Genomic DNA, 14758 nt, shown 5'->3' with positions numbered 1-14758 from the left:
AAAAGAATAGTGAAATTGAAAGTGAAATTCTTTTACATGGTACGGTATATCATTAACAGACCACTGTCCATTCACTGGTAAGGGAAATACTAGACCAGTGTATGGTCAAAGTGGAAATAGAATAGAAAGAAAAAGAAAAAGAAAAGATAAATAGAGGGGAAATACCAACAAAAAGTCCCTCCATGGTAAAGGTCTCTGCACGTTGCTCTCATCTCATGTATAATGTTTTTTTTCCGACATGGTAGGGCAATTCATTTAAAAGAGTTGGGGGAATTCTATATAGACTCAAACAACTGCTCTCAGTGTTCACTCAAATCTCATGATGCTGTTCTTACTGAACATGTGGGCATCCCACCCCCAAAGGATGATGCAAGAAGAATCATAACGAATAACTTGCCCCACTTGAACATGTGTTCTTTGAAATCAGATGTAAAATGGTAAATGGTAAATGGTGCATTTATATAGCGCTTTTAATCCAAAGCGCTTTACATAGATTGTGCATTACATTCACCCATTCACACACACATTCATACACCGGTGGAGGAGGAAGCCATGCAAGGCACCAACCTACTCACCGGAGGCAATTAGGGGTTCAGAGTCTTGCCCAAGAACCCTTCGACATTAACTCAGGGGGAGCCCGGATTCGAACTGGGAACCCTTCGGGATTTATACCCTTCGTGCTCTAATACCAGTTTCTCTACCCCTGAGCTATGCCGCCCCTAGATGTAAACACACAAACAAATAAACAAAGAAGCTCCACAGTCACACCATTTTAGACTTAATGTAAGTTGACTAAAGTCTGCATGTCTGCAGTTCTACATTAAAATTCATTTTACCACCTACCTACTTATTAAAACCTGTTTTACAAGAGGCACCTGTCTAGACAGACGGCAGCATAGGGAGGGAACAAATCCAAAGTAAAAACGTATAGGCCTACTTTCAGTGACACCAAATGTGATGACAAACCTACAGTATGGTGACAAACAGAGCAGATTGTGCATGAGGAGAACATGCAAGAACCTCTTATTGACTAGAACAGTGGTTCTCAACCTGTGGGTCGGGCCCCTAGGGGGGGTCCCCAAATGATTTTGGGGGGTCCCCAGATGATTAGCTTAATGTACAACATTGTTTTCTCACTCAACAGCAAACAAACCACCATAATGTTTAAGTGTATAAAAAGTTACAATTTAATTTGTGATTGCGACCGTAGGTCGCATTTACTACCAAAACCTCCCCGGGCTGTCTGTCAGTGAGTCAGTCACACGTCACACTTTTTCCCTGCTTATATCTCCGCAGCCGTTGACCCGATCCATGCCAGATTTTACACACACACTCCTTGCCTGCCAAACTACAACCTCCAAGGACCCCCGGAGTCCCAGGGACCTGGGGTCCCTGGGGGACCCCCAGATGTAAAAAATGACCAAATGTGCAAAAATGACCAAATGACCACCCCAACGGGGCTGCTCACGGGGAATTCCCGGGGACCACCGACTCCTGGTGCTCCAGAACGGATGCAAAAATGGTGGCGCCCCCAGTGGAGGACCCCCTGCCTCTGCAGCGCACATAAAATGCCGTAACTCGGCCTAGGAGCGTCCGGGAGAGCCGGGGCCGGTACCTATTCGTCCGCCAAGGCAACGCGGAGACCCCACCCCTCATTTCTCACATGGCCCTATTCTAGCGCCACCTTCAGGCCGATTTTTAAAACACATTTTTGGACACTGCTCCTACAGTTTTTGCCCTAAAATCACGAATATCACTACACAGCATGTCTACACTCATGTCATCAACATGGATCAGGAAGATTTTGGAAAAACACATTTTTGCCCTATTTGTGGAGATAAGCCACCTACGGTCGCTTCTCTCCCGATTAGGGAGTCTTACTGGTACTTTTTAATATTACAAATTAAACATTGGCTAAAATGTCAAATATTAGAGTCAGAAAGTGTGAAAATAGCTGATCTACATGCTAGATCTGCTATTTTCACAATAGAACCGTGTTATACAAAATGTAATGCCTCAACTCTTAGTGCTCATTAGGGTGGGTCCCCAGTTAAAATATGATTATTTGAGGGGTCGCAGCCTGAAAAGGAACCACTGGACTAGAAGGCAGTGTCAAACTCACACCCCCTGGGTAAAGACATGTTCCCATTCAAAAATCCCATCGACCGCTTCTTTCTTTTAAAGAAGAAGGAAAAGGTCCGGGCATGCTGTCGAGGTTGCTGTGAACCTTTTATGATATTTAGCTATATTTGATATAGTCTGTGATTTGTAGGCGGGCTTTTATTTTCAGCCTCTTTGAATAATTTACTTTACAGGCGTCAGTTTATGCTTGGCAACCACATAAGCAAAATGCCTGGACTCATTTTTTTTTATACAGTTGTTAAGTGATTTTTAGAGAAGGCCATGGGATGCTTGAATGGGAACATTTCTTTATGACACAGGGGGTGTGGTTTTGACGTCAGGACTCTATGGGGTTCATTTTTTCTTCTTTTAGAGAGATAAAAGCCTGTTTTCTTCTCTTACCCAGAACCATGGGTTGATGCCAAACCAATGAAGGATCTTGACTCAAATCTCTGTATCGGTTAATTGAACCGATGTTCTGACTGATAGACTCTTTAACCCTTTTGGGCTCACAGAAAAAGAAGCCTGTTGTCACCCTCGAGCGATCTTAACAAGGCCCCTGACTAGCACAGATCATTCCATGCTGCTAAAAGATTCTGTGGTTAACAGTGCCGTGTCTTAGCGCCTATTTTGAAATGTCAGTGTATTGTTGAATGTCCATTCATGTGTCACCACTGGGACAAATAATCTTCACTAAATCTATTAGTACAGAACATTGATGGCTGGGAGTCTACAATTTAGTTGTTATTTAGGCACCAAACTTGTTACTTAAAATGAAACTTCTTCAAACTTTAGAATATGAATTAAAATGGACTGTAAAGGGGGATATTAATCAATTACATTGCATTGTACATTTCAACACATTTCAAAGTTTTCAAAAGTTATTTCATCTGTATAACACCACAGATCAAAGTATAGTTATTATATTAGTGAACATTCACTCTAAACTTCATGAAAATGAAAATAAAGATACCAGAGTGCCCATGTGATAAACTAGAATAATTTATTTGGCACACATGAAGTCTATGACAGAGACAGAGATATTAGTCGAAGCTCAGAACGACTCGATTCTGTTCCAACAACCAAAGATCAAAGTCTCGGTTCTTTGGTTTCCAGGTTTGGAGGGCCCTATTTATAATCACGATTTGCTAGATTTTCCTAGCACAGAGGGATGACATACATTATGATTTAACTGTCTTAGGGAGATCCCCAAGATGGTTTGCAGAGCGTGGAAGAGTTGTTATAAAATGATGTTTTATGATTGTCAGAGCTCATTGAGTTAAATCTTAGCTCAGAGCCCCAGAGCTTAACTTTCTATTGGCTTACTTATTTGGATTCCATTTTAATTGTGACCAATAAGCTCATTGCTTGGCCCAGATAACAGGCCATGATTAAGGTCCTCTCAGGAGACAGATAAATCAGGATGAGGGCAACCAACAGAAAGAAATAAGCAACCAGGTCTATGAAAACAAGCCCAAAAGAAGCGGCTATATAGGCCACATAAGCACTTTATAAACTATCTGAAAATAACCCATACAAGCTCATAATCTGCTATTCCCCCTAAAAATCGTGGGGAAAAATAAATTTATATTTGGAATATTTTTGAAACACAAATCTTGTACATTTCTAGATGGGGGTCTTCAGACAAATACATATTAATGTGGGGGTCCTTGACATTTAAACAACAATAAACAACAAGCCCAATAAGCTGTCATGAAACTGTACCTTTTCATGCAAACCTCTACTCTTCAATCAATCAATGAATCAATCAATCAATCAATACATTTCTTTTCATAATGTATCATCTCTAACACGCATTTCACTGACATTTTCATCATGTGTTTCAGCAAAATAACAATAATAAATATATTAAACAACAAGCAAAATAAGCTGTCAATTTTGAAACTGTACCTTTTCATGCAAACCTCTATACTAATCAATCAATCAATCAATCAAACAATAAATCAAATTCTTTTCACAATGTATCATCTTTAGCCCACATTTCACCATGTGTTTCAACAAAATAACTATAATAAATGTATTATGCGGAAGATGAAATTACCACAAACCGGGAGTAAAAAAGCCTAGTCTAGTCATGTGATACCAATAAAAAAATAAATTAAAAAAAAGTTAAAGGACAACTTAGTGTTTTTACAACAAGGGATCATATTTTAGATTGTAAATAGAGAAAAGAAAAGGTGAGTGTTAAAATGTTTTCATTTACGGCTTTCTATTGTTTCAGCGATTTTAATGATTTTGATTTCAGTGGATGGGGACATGCTTACAAGTGGCTAAATATTTCTTTTTCTAGGCACAATAAGCCCATTCCTAAGATGCACCGCAATCTTTCATGGGCAGATATGACTTATGGGGGCTAGTAGTGTTACTGTAAATGGCAGTAAAGAAATCGCTGGCTCACCACTTGCCCTCTTGCCCCCATGCACTGAAATCAAAATAGCTAAAATGATAGAAATAAGTAAATTAAAACATTTTACCACTCATCTTTTCTTTTCTATAATTACAATCAAAATCACACCCGTGTGAACTGAGCGGTGGTTTACCCCCCCCCCCTTCCCCCCTGTCTGTGTGTGTGTGTGTGTGTGTGTGTGTGTGTGTGTGTGTGTGTGTGTGTGCGTGCGTGTGTGTGTGTGTGCGTGCCTGGTCTGGCCTGGCCTGAACAACAGCGCCCCTCCCTTAACATGTGTGGTCATAAAAGGTACTGCAGGCCTGCAGGCTACATACAGACACACACGCACGCACACACACACACACACACACACGGCCACGTATAGGAGACGGTGTAACCACCGCTCAAAAAGATGAACCCTTGTTGTAAAAAAACAGTTGTCCTCTAACACCCCCCCCCCCCCCCCCCGCACTTTCTTCTCTCTCTCTTCCAAATGTGTGTGTGTGTGTGTGTGTGTGTGTGTGTGTGTGTGTGGCCATCTGCTACCTACTCTTCGTAGACATATGGTCGCAAGTTCTAAACTCCTGCAACAACAGTGAACTCTACTGTACAAGGCTGTGCTGTGTCACAGTAGGCCTACTATCTGCTGTTCATTGTTATTGTCTCACTCTCACCTATTCATTTTTCACAGCCACCCAGATTTGACCAGAAACAACAGACAATAAAACACATAGAGGTATATAACCCTTCACTCAAAGTCGTCAACATTAGCCTATTATTTTGTGTTATGAGCATAGAGTTATAATAAGTAGGTTATGAGACTACCTTGCACATGGAGGATGTCATGAAGGATCCGCTTGTTGCAAGGGGTTAACTCCCCAACTCAAAGGTGATACTGCCATCTAGCGTTGTGTGACATGCATTGCTATAAATAAAACAATTGTAAAGTACCAAGAAACAAACAAACATCTCAACATGTTATTTTATCATTTCAATTTAGATTTGTCATAAGACACAACCAGCCTTAACGGCAAAGATGCACATGTCGACTAAAGGCAGAATTCTATTATTATTTGAGTATGTTGGGACTCCTTGCCACAGTTGCCAGACAGTTGTAGTCATTTCAGAGAAGTCGATTGACACTCCACAGACAGAAGTGCATACGGAAGTTGCCTGCAGCCCTATCTTTTACAGTCTATGCTGCAGCCTCATTAACTTAACCAGTCCTCCTGCACGAAGGTTAGTCATTCGAATCGTTCTGACAGTCTGAGCGGGGATGTTTTGAGCATGTTTGATTGTCACGTTCAATTGAAAATAATGATGGGTCGTGAATGTGAGAGCAGAGCATCCATCCAGCAGCTAGCTGGCTCGTGTACATGGCTAAGGGGTTCGGATGTGTTTACATAGAGCTATGCTGTCTGATAGCCTGTCCCATACACGGTATGTCATTGTCATGGTGTCGATGATGAGTCAGAGTCACTAATGCAAAAAAAAACAACTGCCCCTGGCAAGCTGATGTCGGTGCCATTGAAGTTGCATCGCTGTGGATCATATTATGTAGTGGCAGCTATCCACACGGTTTTCATATAGCAACACTATAGCCTAAGTTAATAATTCATAGACCTTAAGACCTATAGTGTTACTCAGTGATGGAAAATAAGTACATTTATTCAAGTACTGTCTGCAGCCTACTAAACGTGCGTGCAGTACTTGAGGTACTTATAGCCCTAGAATGGCTGTGATATTACATACATACAACATAGCCATATGGTAACCGGTCACTTCGCCAAAGATCCAACTCGCCAAATTGTCCAGGCTCATTGGGCAGGCTTGTCAATGCTCCTGGATTCGCCAGTATGATCTACTATGTTATATATCTTCTATGATGAGTCATAATTAAGGATGTCTTACTTTGCTTCAGTCATCAAATTTGTACACCTACATTACAGTTCCGCACACCCCCTAAAAATAAATCTCCTGGATTCTCCTGGACTGACAGTCCAATGTTGACAACCCTGCTCATTGGCGAGGTGTCCTAGCAAGTTGATTTGGCAGTTGGATTTTTGGCAAAGTGACTGGTATTCAGCCATATCACTCCTACTGCCCTCCTGGGTCGGTGAGTGAGTCATCGCGGCTACATAAAGCGCTCCGTTTGTACTCATCAGATTTGCTGTGACTTGGAGTCAGCCGAGTCAGCTATTGTAATCTAGTTTCATGTCCATCCATTTGAAAGTTCTGGCAGAAGTGTATTTAGTTAAATCTCTCCACTTTCCCACAAGTTTCCCCATGGACCTCATTTCCTCCAGCGAGCACATACACAATGGGGCACATAAAAATCTACAGGTGTTACCCCTTACCAACTGAACTGACTAGTCAATTTACTTCTACCCCACTGAGAGGCGAACATTGTACTTTTCACTACTATTATTTGACAGCTTTACTTTGCAGATTTGAATTATGATGATTACAAAACAAATTAACCAATTATAACTTACACTCTAACAGTATAAGTTAAGTAAGTGGCTAATTTGTTTTTGTCATTGGCAAAATCCCAATCAGCGCCCCTGTGTTCATTTACTTTACTTGAGTAAAACAAATCTGTGTACTTCTTCCACCATTGGTGTTACTCACTGACTCTGTCTCTGTTTGTTTCAAGTCAAGGTCAAGTCATGTGTTCCCTGGAACTATCTCCTGCTATGAAGTAACCACTGGCTCAATCCCCCCCATGTCCTCGCTTGGTGGCCCGTGGCGTTCCACTGCCTCCACCTCCATCCCAGCAGCCAGTGGTTGTGGTGATGCAGCTGCCATGGCCGCAAGCCAGTGCCCCGAGCAGGCCACGTTGGCCTCGGACCGGTATGCCAGACTCATCCTGGCCCAGATGAACAAGATGCGGCTTCGGGCAGACTTCTGCGATGTTGCAATCAGGATCGGGGAGCGAGTCTTCAGGATTCACAGGCTTGTGCTCGCTGCCAGCAGCCCATATTTCTCCGCTTTGTTCTCTGGGGGGATGAGTGAGGTTGACAAGGAAGAGGTCCAGATCCTGGGGGTAGAGGCAGAGGTCTTTGAGGTGCTGTTGGACTTCATATATACAGGTCCAGACTCCATTATGTAATCGCAAATGTCTTTTCCTGCAAAGCACCATGTTCATCCAGTAATCATAATGTGTTTCACATGTGATACATAAAAATCACCAACTCTGACCAACATTATTTTCAGTACATCAAAATAGTGTAGTGCCCCAGTGTTCTAGTCAGTGTATATACAGACAGGAGACACATTAAAGGAAAAACCTTTATAATTGAATAGAGAAACAGAAAGAAGAAAATATTGTGACTAGGAGGGTTCATTATAGGGGCACACATTGCTCAACTGGCTAACAGAACAGTGAGTAAAGTGACATCTGCATTACTATGGGAAAGACATCAGGTCGGGAAATTGTAGTTGAAAGCGCACATTCAATGACGTGATGCACTTGCATTAGGTGATCACCTTTATGCTATGATGAACACTTATGTCCTGAAGTGATCTATTAGGGCATGTTTTTCCTTTAACTTGTCACCTGCTTGTATATGTCAATTCCAAACAAAGATCCAACATTTATGAGTTTGTTTTTATGTATATTTATTACACCATTTACTGAATCAGCCTTTTCCATTCAGGTATGATCAGTGTGACAGTGGAGAACGTACAGGAGATGATGGTAGCTGCAGACATGCTGCAGCTGAGTGAAGTGGTGTCCATCTGCGGCGAGTTCCTCAAAGGTCACATGGACCCCTCTAACTGTGTGGGCATCTACCAGTTTCTGGAGCAGATTGGCTGCATGGACATGCTGGAGTTCTCTGAGAACTACATCTATGTTAACTTCCTGGAGGTATAGTATGCTAGTTCTCCAACTTATTGCTTCAGATCGCTTTGCTGTGTCTTTGCGTAATGCTGTCGCCTTGTTGGTATATACCGTAATCTAGATTAAAGCTCGATGCCGGTCAATAGAGAGTGCTCTGTTAAGCAAGAGTGTCCTTATGGCTCGAACGCCAGTTGAAACATTAAAAGAGAAAGTGTGGTTGCATAGATGCGAGTTGCGAGGAATCCGCTGGGAAATTAATTCCGTCTTGACATTGTGATGTCACATGAAGCATGACCAATCCTGTTTGATTGGACATTATATTGTCCTATCAGAAAAGGGGCAGAAAAAGTCCATTGAACTCAATGGACCTTTGGGGTTACAGAAAGGGTTACTGGCTTTGTGTTGTTGAGGTGTCCTTGAGCAAAACACTGAACCTCTAACTGCTCCTGGTTGATGTCTTGCATTGTTGCCTCCACCACCGGTGTGTGAATGTGCATGGGTGAATGTAACGCTCTTTGTAAAGTACTCTTGTTCATTTTGGAACCCAGCCTCTACCATTTGGAAATTGTCCGTAGTTCATATTTTAATTTAGATTTTATTTCATGTCTTTTTAAAGCTTAATTTATACGGTATAAGGTACTCACTTCTGTAAGGTACTCACTTCTGTGAGATACTGTATTCTTTATATTTAGCTGTTGGTGGAATTCACACTGGAATGTCTGTTTTGTTTACATGTACAGTATGTATTTGATGTGTCTGATAATCCCATATGGGATGGGTCAAATGTTGTCCAGACACGGAAATAAAATATTCATTCATTCATTCATATACTCCATTGCACGACGGTACAGTGGCTGCCCTCGTCCTTACTGAAATCCTGTCGGCTGGCCTCTCCTAGGTGTGTGTTACTGATGAGTTCCGGGGCCTCTCAAAGGACCAGCTGGTTAAACTGCTTCGCAGCGAGGAGCTCAGGATCGAAGACGAGTACCAGGTCTTCACAGCCGCCATGGACTGGGTTCTTCATGATGTGACCAAGAGGAAGAAACATGTGGTGGAGGTGTTGGAGCCAGTCCGCTTCCTCCTACTGTCCCCACAGAGGCTCTTCAAGTACATAGAAGGTGAGAAGAACGTGAGCATATGCAATCGATCACCACTGTGATTTTCTGCTTTATTGTTAATATTGTTGCTGTTGGGCAGTAACCTCGTTCCTATATATATTGAACCGCTTGCTTTACTGTATTCTCTTTTGCCTGAATACGAAGGCGTTACGGATTTCAGCCTCCGGGTGGCTCTGCAGACTCTGCTCAAAGAATACACCGAATTCAACAAGTCTCCCAAGGAAAATAAGATTTTTGGGATGTTTCAGCCGGCCAATATGAGACCCAGGAGGAAAGCCAGAAAGTTCCTTTATGCCATTGGTACTGTGACCTAAGCATCTCGCCTTAACTTCTATAATTTTCACCTATAATAACACATTAGAAAAGAAATGTTAATGAAAAAACATCTTTAAGACACACACTATGAGATGGCTAATTGGTGTTAGAGTAAAGCTCTTTGCACACAGGCGCGTTTAACCACACGGATAAAACGGACAATATAATTTTTTGAAAAGAAAACAATGATTCTCTATGACCTCATGCACACCGGCTCCGAATTAGCCGTGCGACGAGTGGCTGCCGCCGTGCGTTTTTTTCTCGATCGAACCCAGTTCGATTCGTGCGTCTTGTCGCATGCGGTAAAAAACTCATCACTCCTTTTATGACTCCTTTTTGGATCCGCAGCGCCGATTCCGCACATCCTTGCACACCAAATCCAATGAGTTTTATTCATGCCGCAAACGAAAAAAACGCAACTGTCCTGTGTGCAAAGGGCTTAACACATGATGTATTGCTTATTCATTTTGTGGTAAATAAAGGCACCATAACCATGCATCCATCTGCTGTACATACTGTAGCACACTACACAAACTCATCAATGGTCGTGTGGTCTTTCCGTACGGCAGGAGGCTACACGCGACTGCAAGGCGGCCGGTGGAGCGACAGCCGGGCTTTGAGCTGCGTGGAGCGCTTCGACTCCTTCACCCAGTACTGGACCACCGTGTCCTCCGTGCACCAGGCCCGCAGCGGGCTGGGGGTCGCCGTACTGGAGGGGATGATCTACGTCGTGGGAGGTGAGATCCTACCCATATTAACCACTTAAGCCCTAAATTATAGGTGCTCTAATTCGGGGCGCCTCGTTGCGTCACCGAGTATGAACAGTTCATACCACACAAATAAGGCTTGAATCCTTGCAGCTGACATGCATTTCGCCATCTACTGTATCTCTGTTGTTCACTGTCCTATCTGAATAAAGCATAGGGTATAATGGCCAATATAAATTACATAGATTGAATTAATCTTTTCTTTTTCTTCCACCAGGAGAAAAAGACTCAATGATTTTTGACTGCACTGAGAGATATGATCCGGTGACGAAGCAGTGGGCAGCTGTGGCGTCTTTGAATTTTCCCCGTTGTGGGGTGGGCGTGTGTCCCTGCCACGGAGCTCTTTATGCACTGGGTAAACAGTGATGTTTGTCTACTGCGCGTGATGTAGTAGTGATGTCCCTTCTCTTTGAAGAACTAAGACCATCTATACTGTAGAGATGGTCTCTTCAGGCTCTGGAGGTCCTACAGAGCGTCCTGGAGCATGAGAAGCTATAATGAAGTGTCAACTCATTCTCCCTCTGTAGGCGGCTGGATCGGGTCAGAAATTGGGAAGACGATGGAACGTTATGACCCAGAGGAGAATAAGTGGGAGGTGATAGGTAACATGGCAGTTCCCCGCTATTACTTTGGCTGCTGTGAGCTACAAGGTATATATCTTTTCGGTGAATCTCAATTTGCAATATTTAAGTTAATAATAACTTAAGGGCAACATTTTATGCAGTATGGTGGATGCTGGAGTTGTTTGGGGTTAAAAAGAAAATAACACTTGTCACCTCTGACTGTATGTCAGAAAGTTCTCTGTGCTCTTTTTTTATGTCACCAAATAAAATCAATCAATCCCAGGGTTCATTTACGTGATCGGTGGAATCAGCGACGAGGGAATGGAGCTCCGCTCGGCTGAGGAGTATGACCCCATCTCCCGCCGCTGGAGAGCTCTGCCCATCATGGTGACACGAAGAGCCTACGTGGGCGTGGCCTGCCTCAACAACTGCATCTACGCTGTGGGAGGATGGAATGAGGCGCTGGGCTCACTGGAGACTGTGGAGAAGTACTGCCCTGAGGAGGTAAGAGGGCCACGGCATGATGCTACTACAGGGGCTCATGCTACTACAGGGGCTACTACTGTAGATCTGCTATTTTTGAAAAGTCGTGAAAATATGTGCAAATCTTTCAATATATGTATTTCTCAAGCGAACATTTATAACTAAAGTTTTGCTTCTGGGGGGGGGTCCCTGGAACTAAATATTTTGACATGGGGGTCCGTGGCCAAATACATATCATTTTAGGGGTCGTCCTTCATATGAAAAGGTTTGAGCACCACTGACATAGAAACAGTTTTTTTCCAAAAAACAAACAAAAATAGCAGATCTACAAGCAGCGCGGCACTCAGTGCTTGTACAGTATATCTGCTATTTTTCAATAGTTAAAGCACAAAATGTGAGTGGATCCTTGTACCCAGGGCCCAGAATTTGGTGCGACACCCCTGATGCTACTGCAGCGATTCCCAACCAATTCCCACCACTGACTTAAACCTACAGAACGACCTATCGAGTCACATACCTTGTAGCCGTACTCTGTGTCAACACACTCTTCCAAGAAGCGACTTCCAATTCAGATTTCTAATTCAGATTCAGCTCACCAGATGTTGTTTTTCCTCATCTTCTGGTGTCGTGTAGGAGAAGTGGGTGGAGGTGGCACCGATGGCTACACCGCGAGCAGGGGTCTCTGTGTCGGCGGTCAACGGGCTGCTGTACGCCATCGGGGGCAGAGCCTCCAGCAGGGACTTTTCGGCACCGGTGACGGTGGACTCCGTGGAGATCTACGACCCTCACCTGGACACATGGACCGAAATCGGCAACATGATCACCAGCCGCTGTGATGGCGGCTTGGCTGTTCTCTGACACTAGGGCTGGGACAAAATAAAACAGCACAATAGTTTTGACCAAATACCTACCTTTATATGGCATTGTGATGGGATCATTCATTTTATTTGAAGGTTTTTCAGAAATCTTCAAAAAATGTGAAAATGGGCCCGGGCCGGCGGCTTGGTGGTCCGGACACCCCAGGCTGCAATGCCAGCCTGACAGCGTGTCACAGGTTTGAATCCCGTTCCCTTTGCGTGTCAATCCCCATCTCTCTGCCCATTTCCTGTCAGTCTACTGTCCTATCAATAAAAGGCATTAAAAAGGCCCCTCAAGAAATTATAAAAAATAGTGAACATGGATGCTCTGTGACACGTGAGATTGTAGATCTGCTATTTTCACTTTAAACGATCTTTGAAAGTATAAAATAAGGCTTTAAGTGATTCAATCCAGGAATAGACAACACTTATGCCATATGACGATATTACAATATCGTCATATTACAAATCTCAGATGAAAAAACAATCTCATATCATCATGATATTGATATATTTCCCAAACATATTTGACAGCCTGCAAACTAGTGATAATCTACTAAGATATATTGCAGAATCTCTCCCCACGTGCACAGATTTGACTTCAGCAGGGCCATTACCAGGAATATTGGGCCCTGTTAAATTAAGACCTGGAATTATTGTATACTTTTTTATTTTTTTATTTGTGCAAATCTTTGAATTTAAGTATTTTTAGAATAGAAGAGAACAACATAAATCAAGAGTAACGTGAAAATAATCAGCATTTTATAAAAGTTTAAAAACATTTGTAACTCAAATGGGTCCATGACATGAAAAAGTCTGAGGACCACTGGCATAGAAACATGTTTTTCAGAAACCTGTTAGGATTTAGGACATTTATAGAATTGGGTCAATATATTCAAAGACTTGCTCAAATTGCACTCGTGCCATGCTGTGAGCTTAAAGCATAAAATAATGGTTGAAGTGGTTAAAATCTAAAGAACGGATGCGTTCCAGGTCTTAATGGGTCAAAAGATGCTACCGGGCGGACCCTGCAATACGTAAACTGTGGTTCCTTGAGCCCCATGAATGAATCATCACGTTTCTCTTTTATCACTTTTCACTGCTTTATGAGGGCCCTGTTCACCAGCAGCCTATTTTATGTTGTGCCTTCCATGAGCTAATGAAAAAAACACATTTTCATGTCAATGACTTTGTCTGCCCACAAAACCCCATTTGAAAAGATTTTGTGCCAGGGACTCTCCCATAAGAGAAGATTTGTGAACATTTGTCAAAATATGTAACAATTTTTTGTTTACAGATCTACAAGCTCACAACAACGCATTGCACCAAGAGGCCACTTTTTAGTACCAGCGTGCCCACTGAACCTGCACAAATAGTGCATGTACAAGGTCACAATGCACCACAAACGTGTAGATTGTCTATTTTCAAATAGCCCAAAAATAACTTCCTCATTTTGCTGAGGACAACCTGGAAACCCCTCAGACCCCTAGGGGTCCCCAGATCCCACTCTGATAAGCACTTGCTTGAAGTTATAATAAGTAGGATTTTCCTGAAATCCAATGTAGACTCCATACATTATAAAACTAATCCCTGTCAATTACTGTACACAAGAAATGTGTGGTGATGTCTGCATCCGCAGAGATCATTCCTTCTGCCTGTATTTTCTCTTTTTTTTTTTTTTTATGTTTCTGGGTGTTAGGCTAGCCTTTTGGATAGTAGGTGTGTGCTATGGATAAGGTGCAGAACCTCACAACAAAGTCTGTGTTTATCTGGTATACCTGCAGACTGAGCAAACTGATTTGAACTCTTCTGACTTATATATGTATGTATTTATTGTAAAATATAAAATAAAAAAACACACATTTTAGTGTGAAGTGAGCGGTGCTATTTATGAATTGATTTCATCGTCCCACACACATTGGTCTACGATGCTTGGGCAACGTGACCCTGGGCGTTCAACTAACTTTGGACAAAGCTTTGGAGCTTTTCTCCTTCCAAAAACACTGTAAAAACAGTGCCTTTTAGTGGCTAGTTGGCTACCCAACACTTCATACAAGGGAAGCTTGCTTTATCAACTCCTATCAACTCATTAGAGGCACGAGACCTAGAACTTTCCACTTCAGCTCACTTGAGCTTAATGGAGAAAAGACAGCAGACATGCTTAGGAAATCTGTTTTCCTTGGTTTTTAATAATGATGACCTTTTAAAACATCTCTTGTATCCTTGTAGGATCATGCAGCTCTTCAAATTAACAGCAGTACCTCTTATCGAGTTGAATATTAA

The 14758-nt window shown here is 42.5% G+C and overlaps 1 protein-coding gene across 3 annotated transcripts; it reads left to right on the top strand.

Annotated features, from left to right (window-relative positions):
- Positions 1 to 5676: 5676 nt before the first annotated feature.
- ipp (intracisternal A particle-promoted polypeptide) lies at positions 5677 to 14415 on the top strand. 3 transcript variants are annotated; one of them, XM_080726051.1, is made up of 10 exons: positions 5677 to 5767; positions 7185 to 7620; positions 8188 to 8399; positions 9271 to 9490; positions 9635 to 9790; positions 10375 to 10542; positions 10790 to 10927; positions 11100 to 11222; positions 11419 to 11639; positions 12252 to 14415. In XM_080726051.1, the coding sequence occupies exons 2-10, from the start codon at positions 7254 to 7256 to the stop codon at positions 12474 to 12476; spliced, it is 1830 nt and encodes a 609-aa protein (XP_080582177.1). In that variant the 5' UTR covers positions 5677 to 5767; positions 7185 to 7253; the 3' UTR covers positions 12477 to 14415. The 3 variants fall into 3 exon arrangements, with proteins under 3 accessions (XP_080582177.1, XP_080582179.1, XP_080582178.1); XM_080726052.1 differs by having other exon boundaries at positions 5717 to 5767; positions 7190 to 7620; XM_080726053.1 differs by lacking the exon at positions 10790 to 10927.
- The last annotated feature ends 343 nt before the right edge of the window (positions 14416 to 14758 follow it).

The sequence above is a fragment of the Nannobrachium achirus genome (genome assembly GCF_963921795.1).
Source record: "Nannobrachium achirus genome assembly, chromosome: 5".
Lineage (NCBI taxonomy): Eukaryota > Metazoa > Chordata > Actinopteri > Myctophiformes > Myctophidae > Nannobrachium > Nannobrachium achirus.
This window is presented reverse-complemented; position numbering and strand designations above follow the sequence as displayed.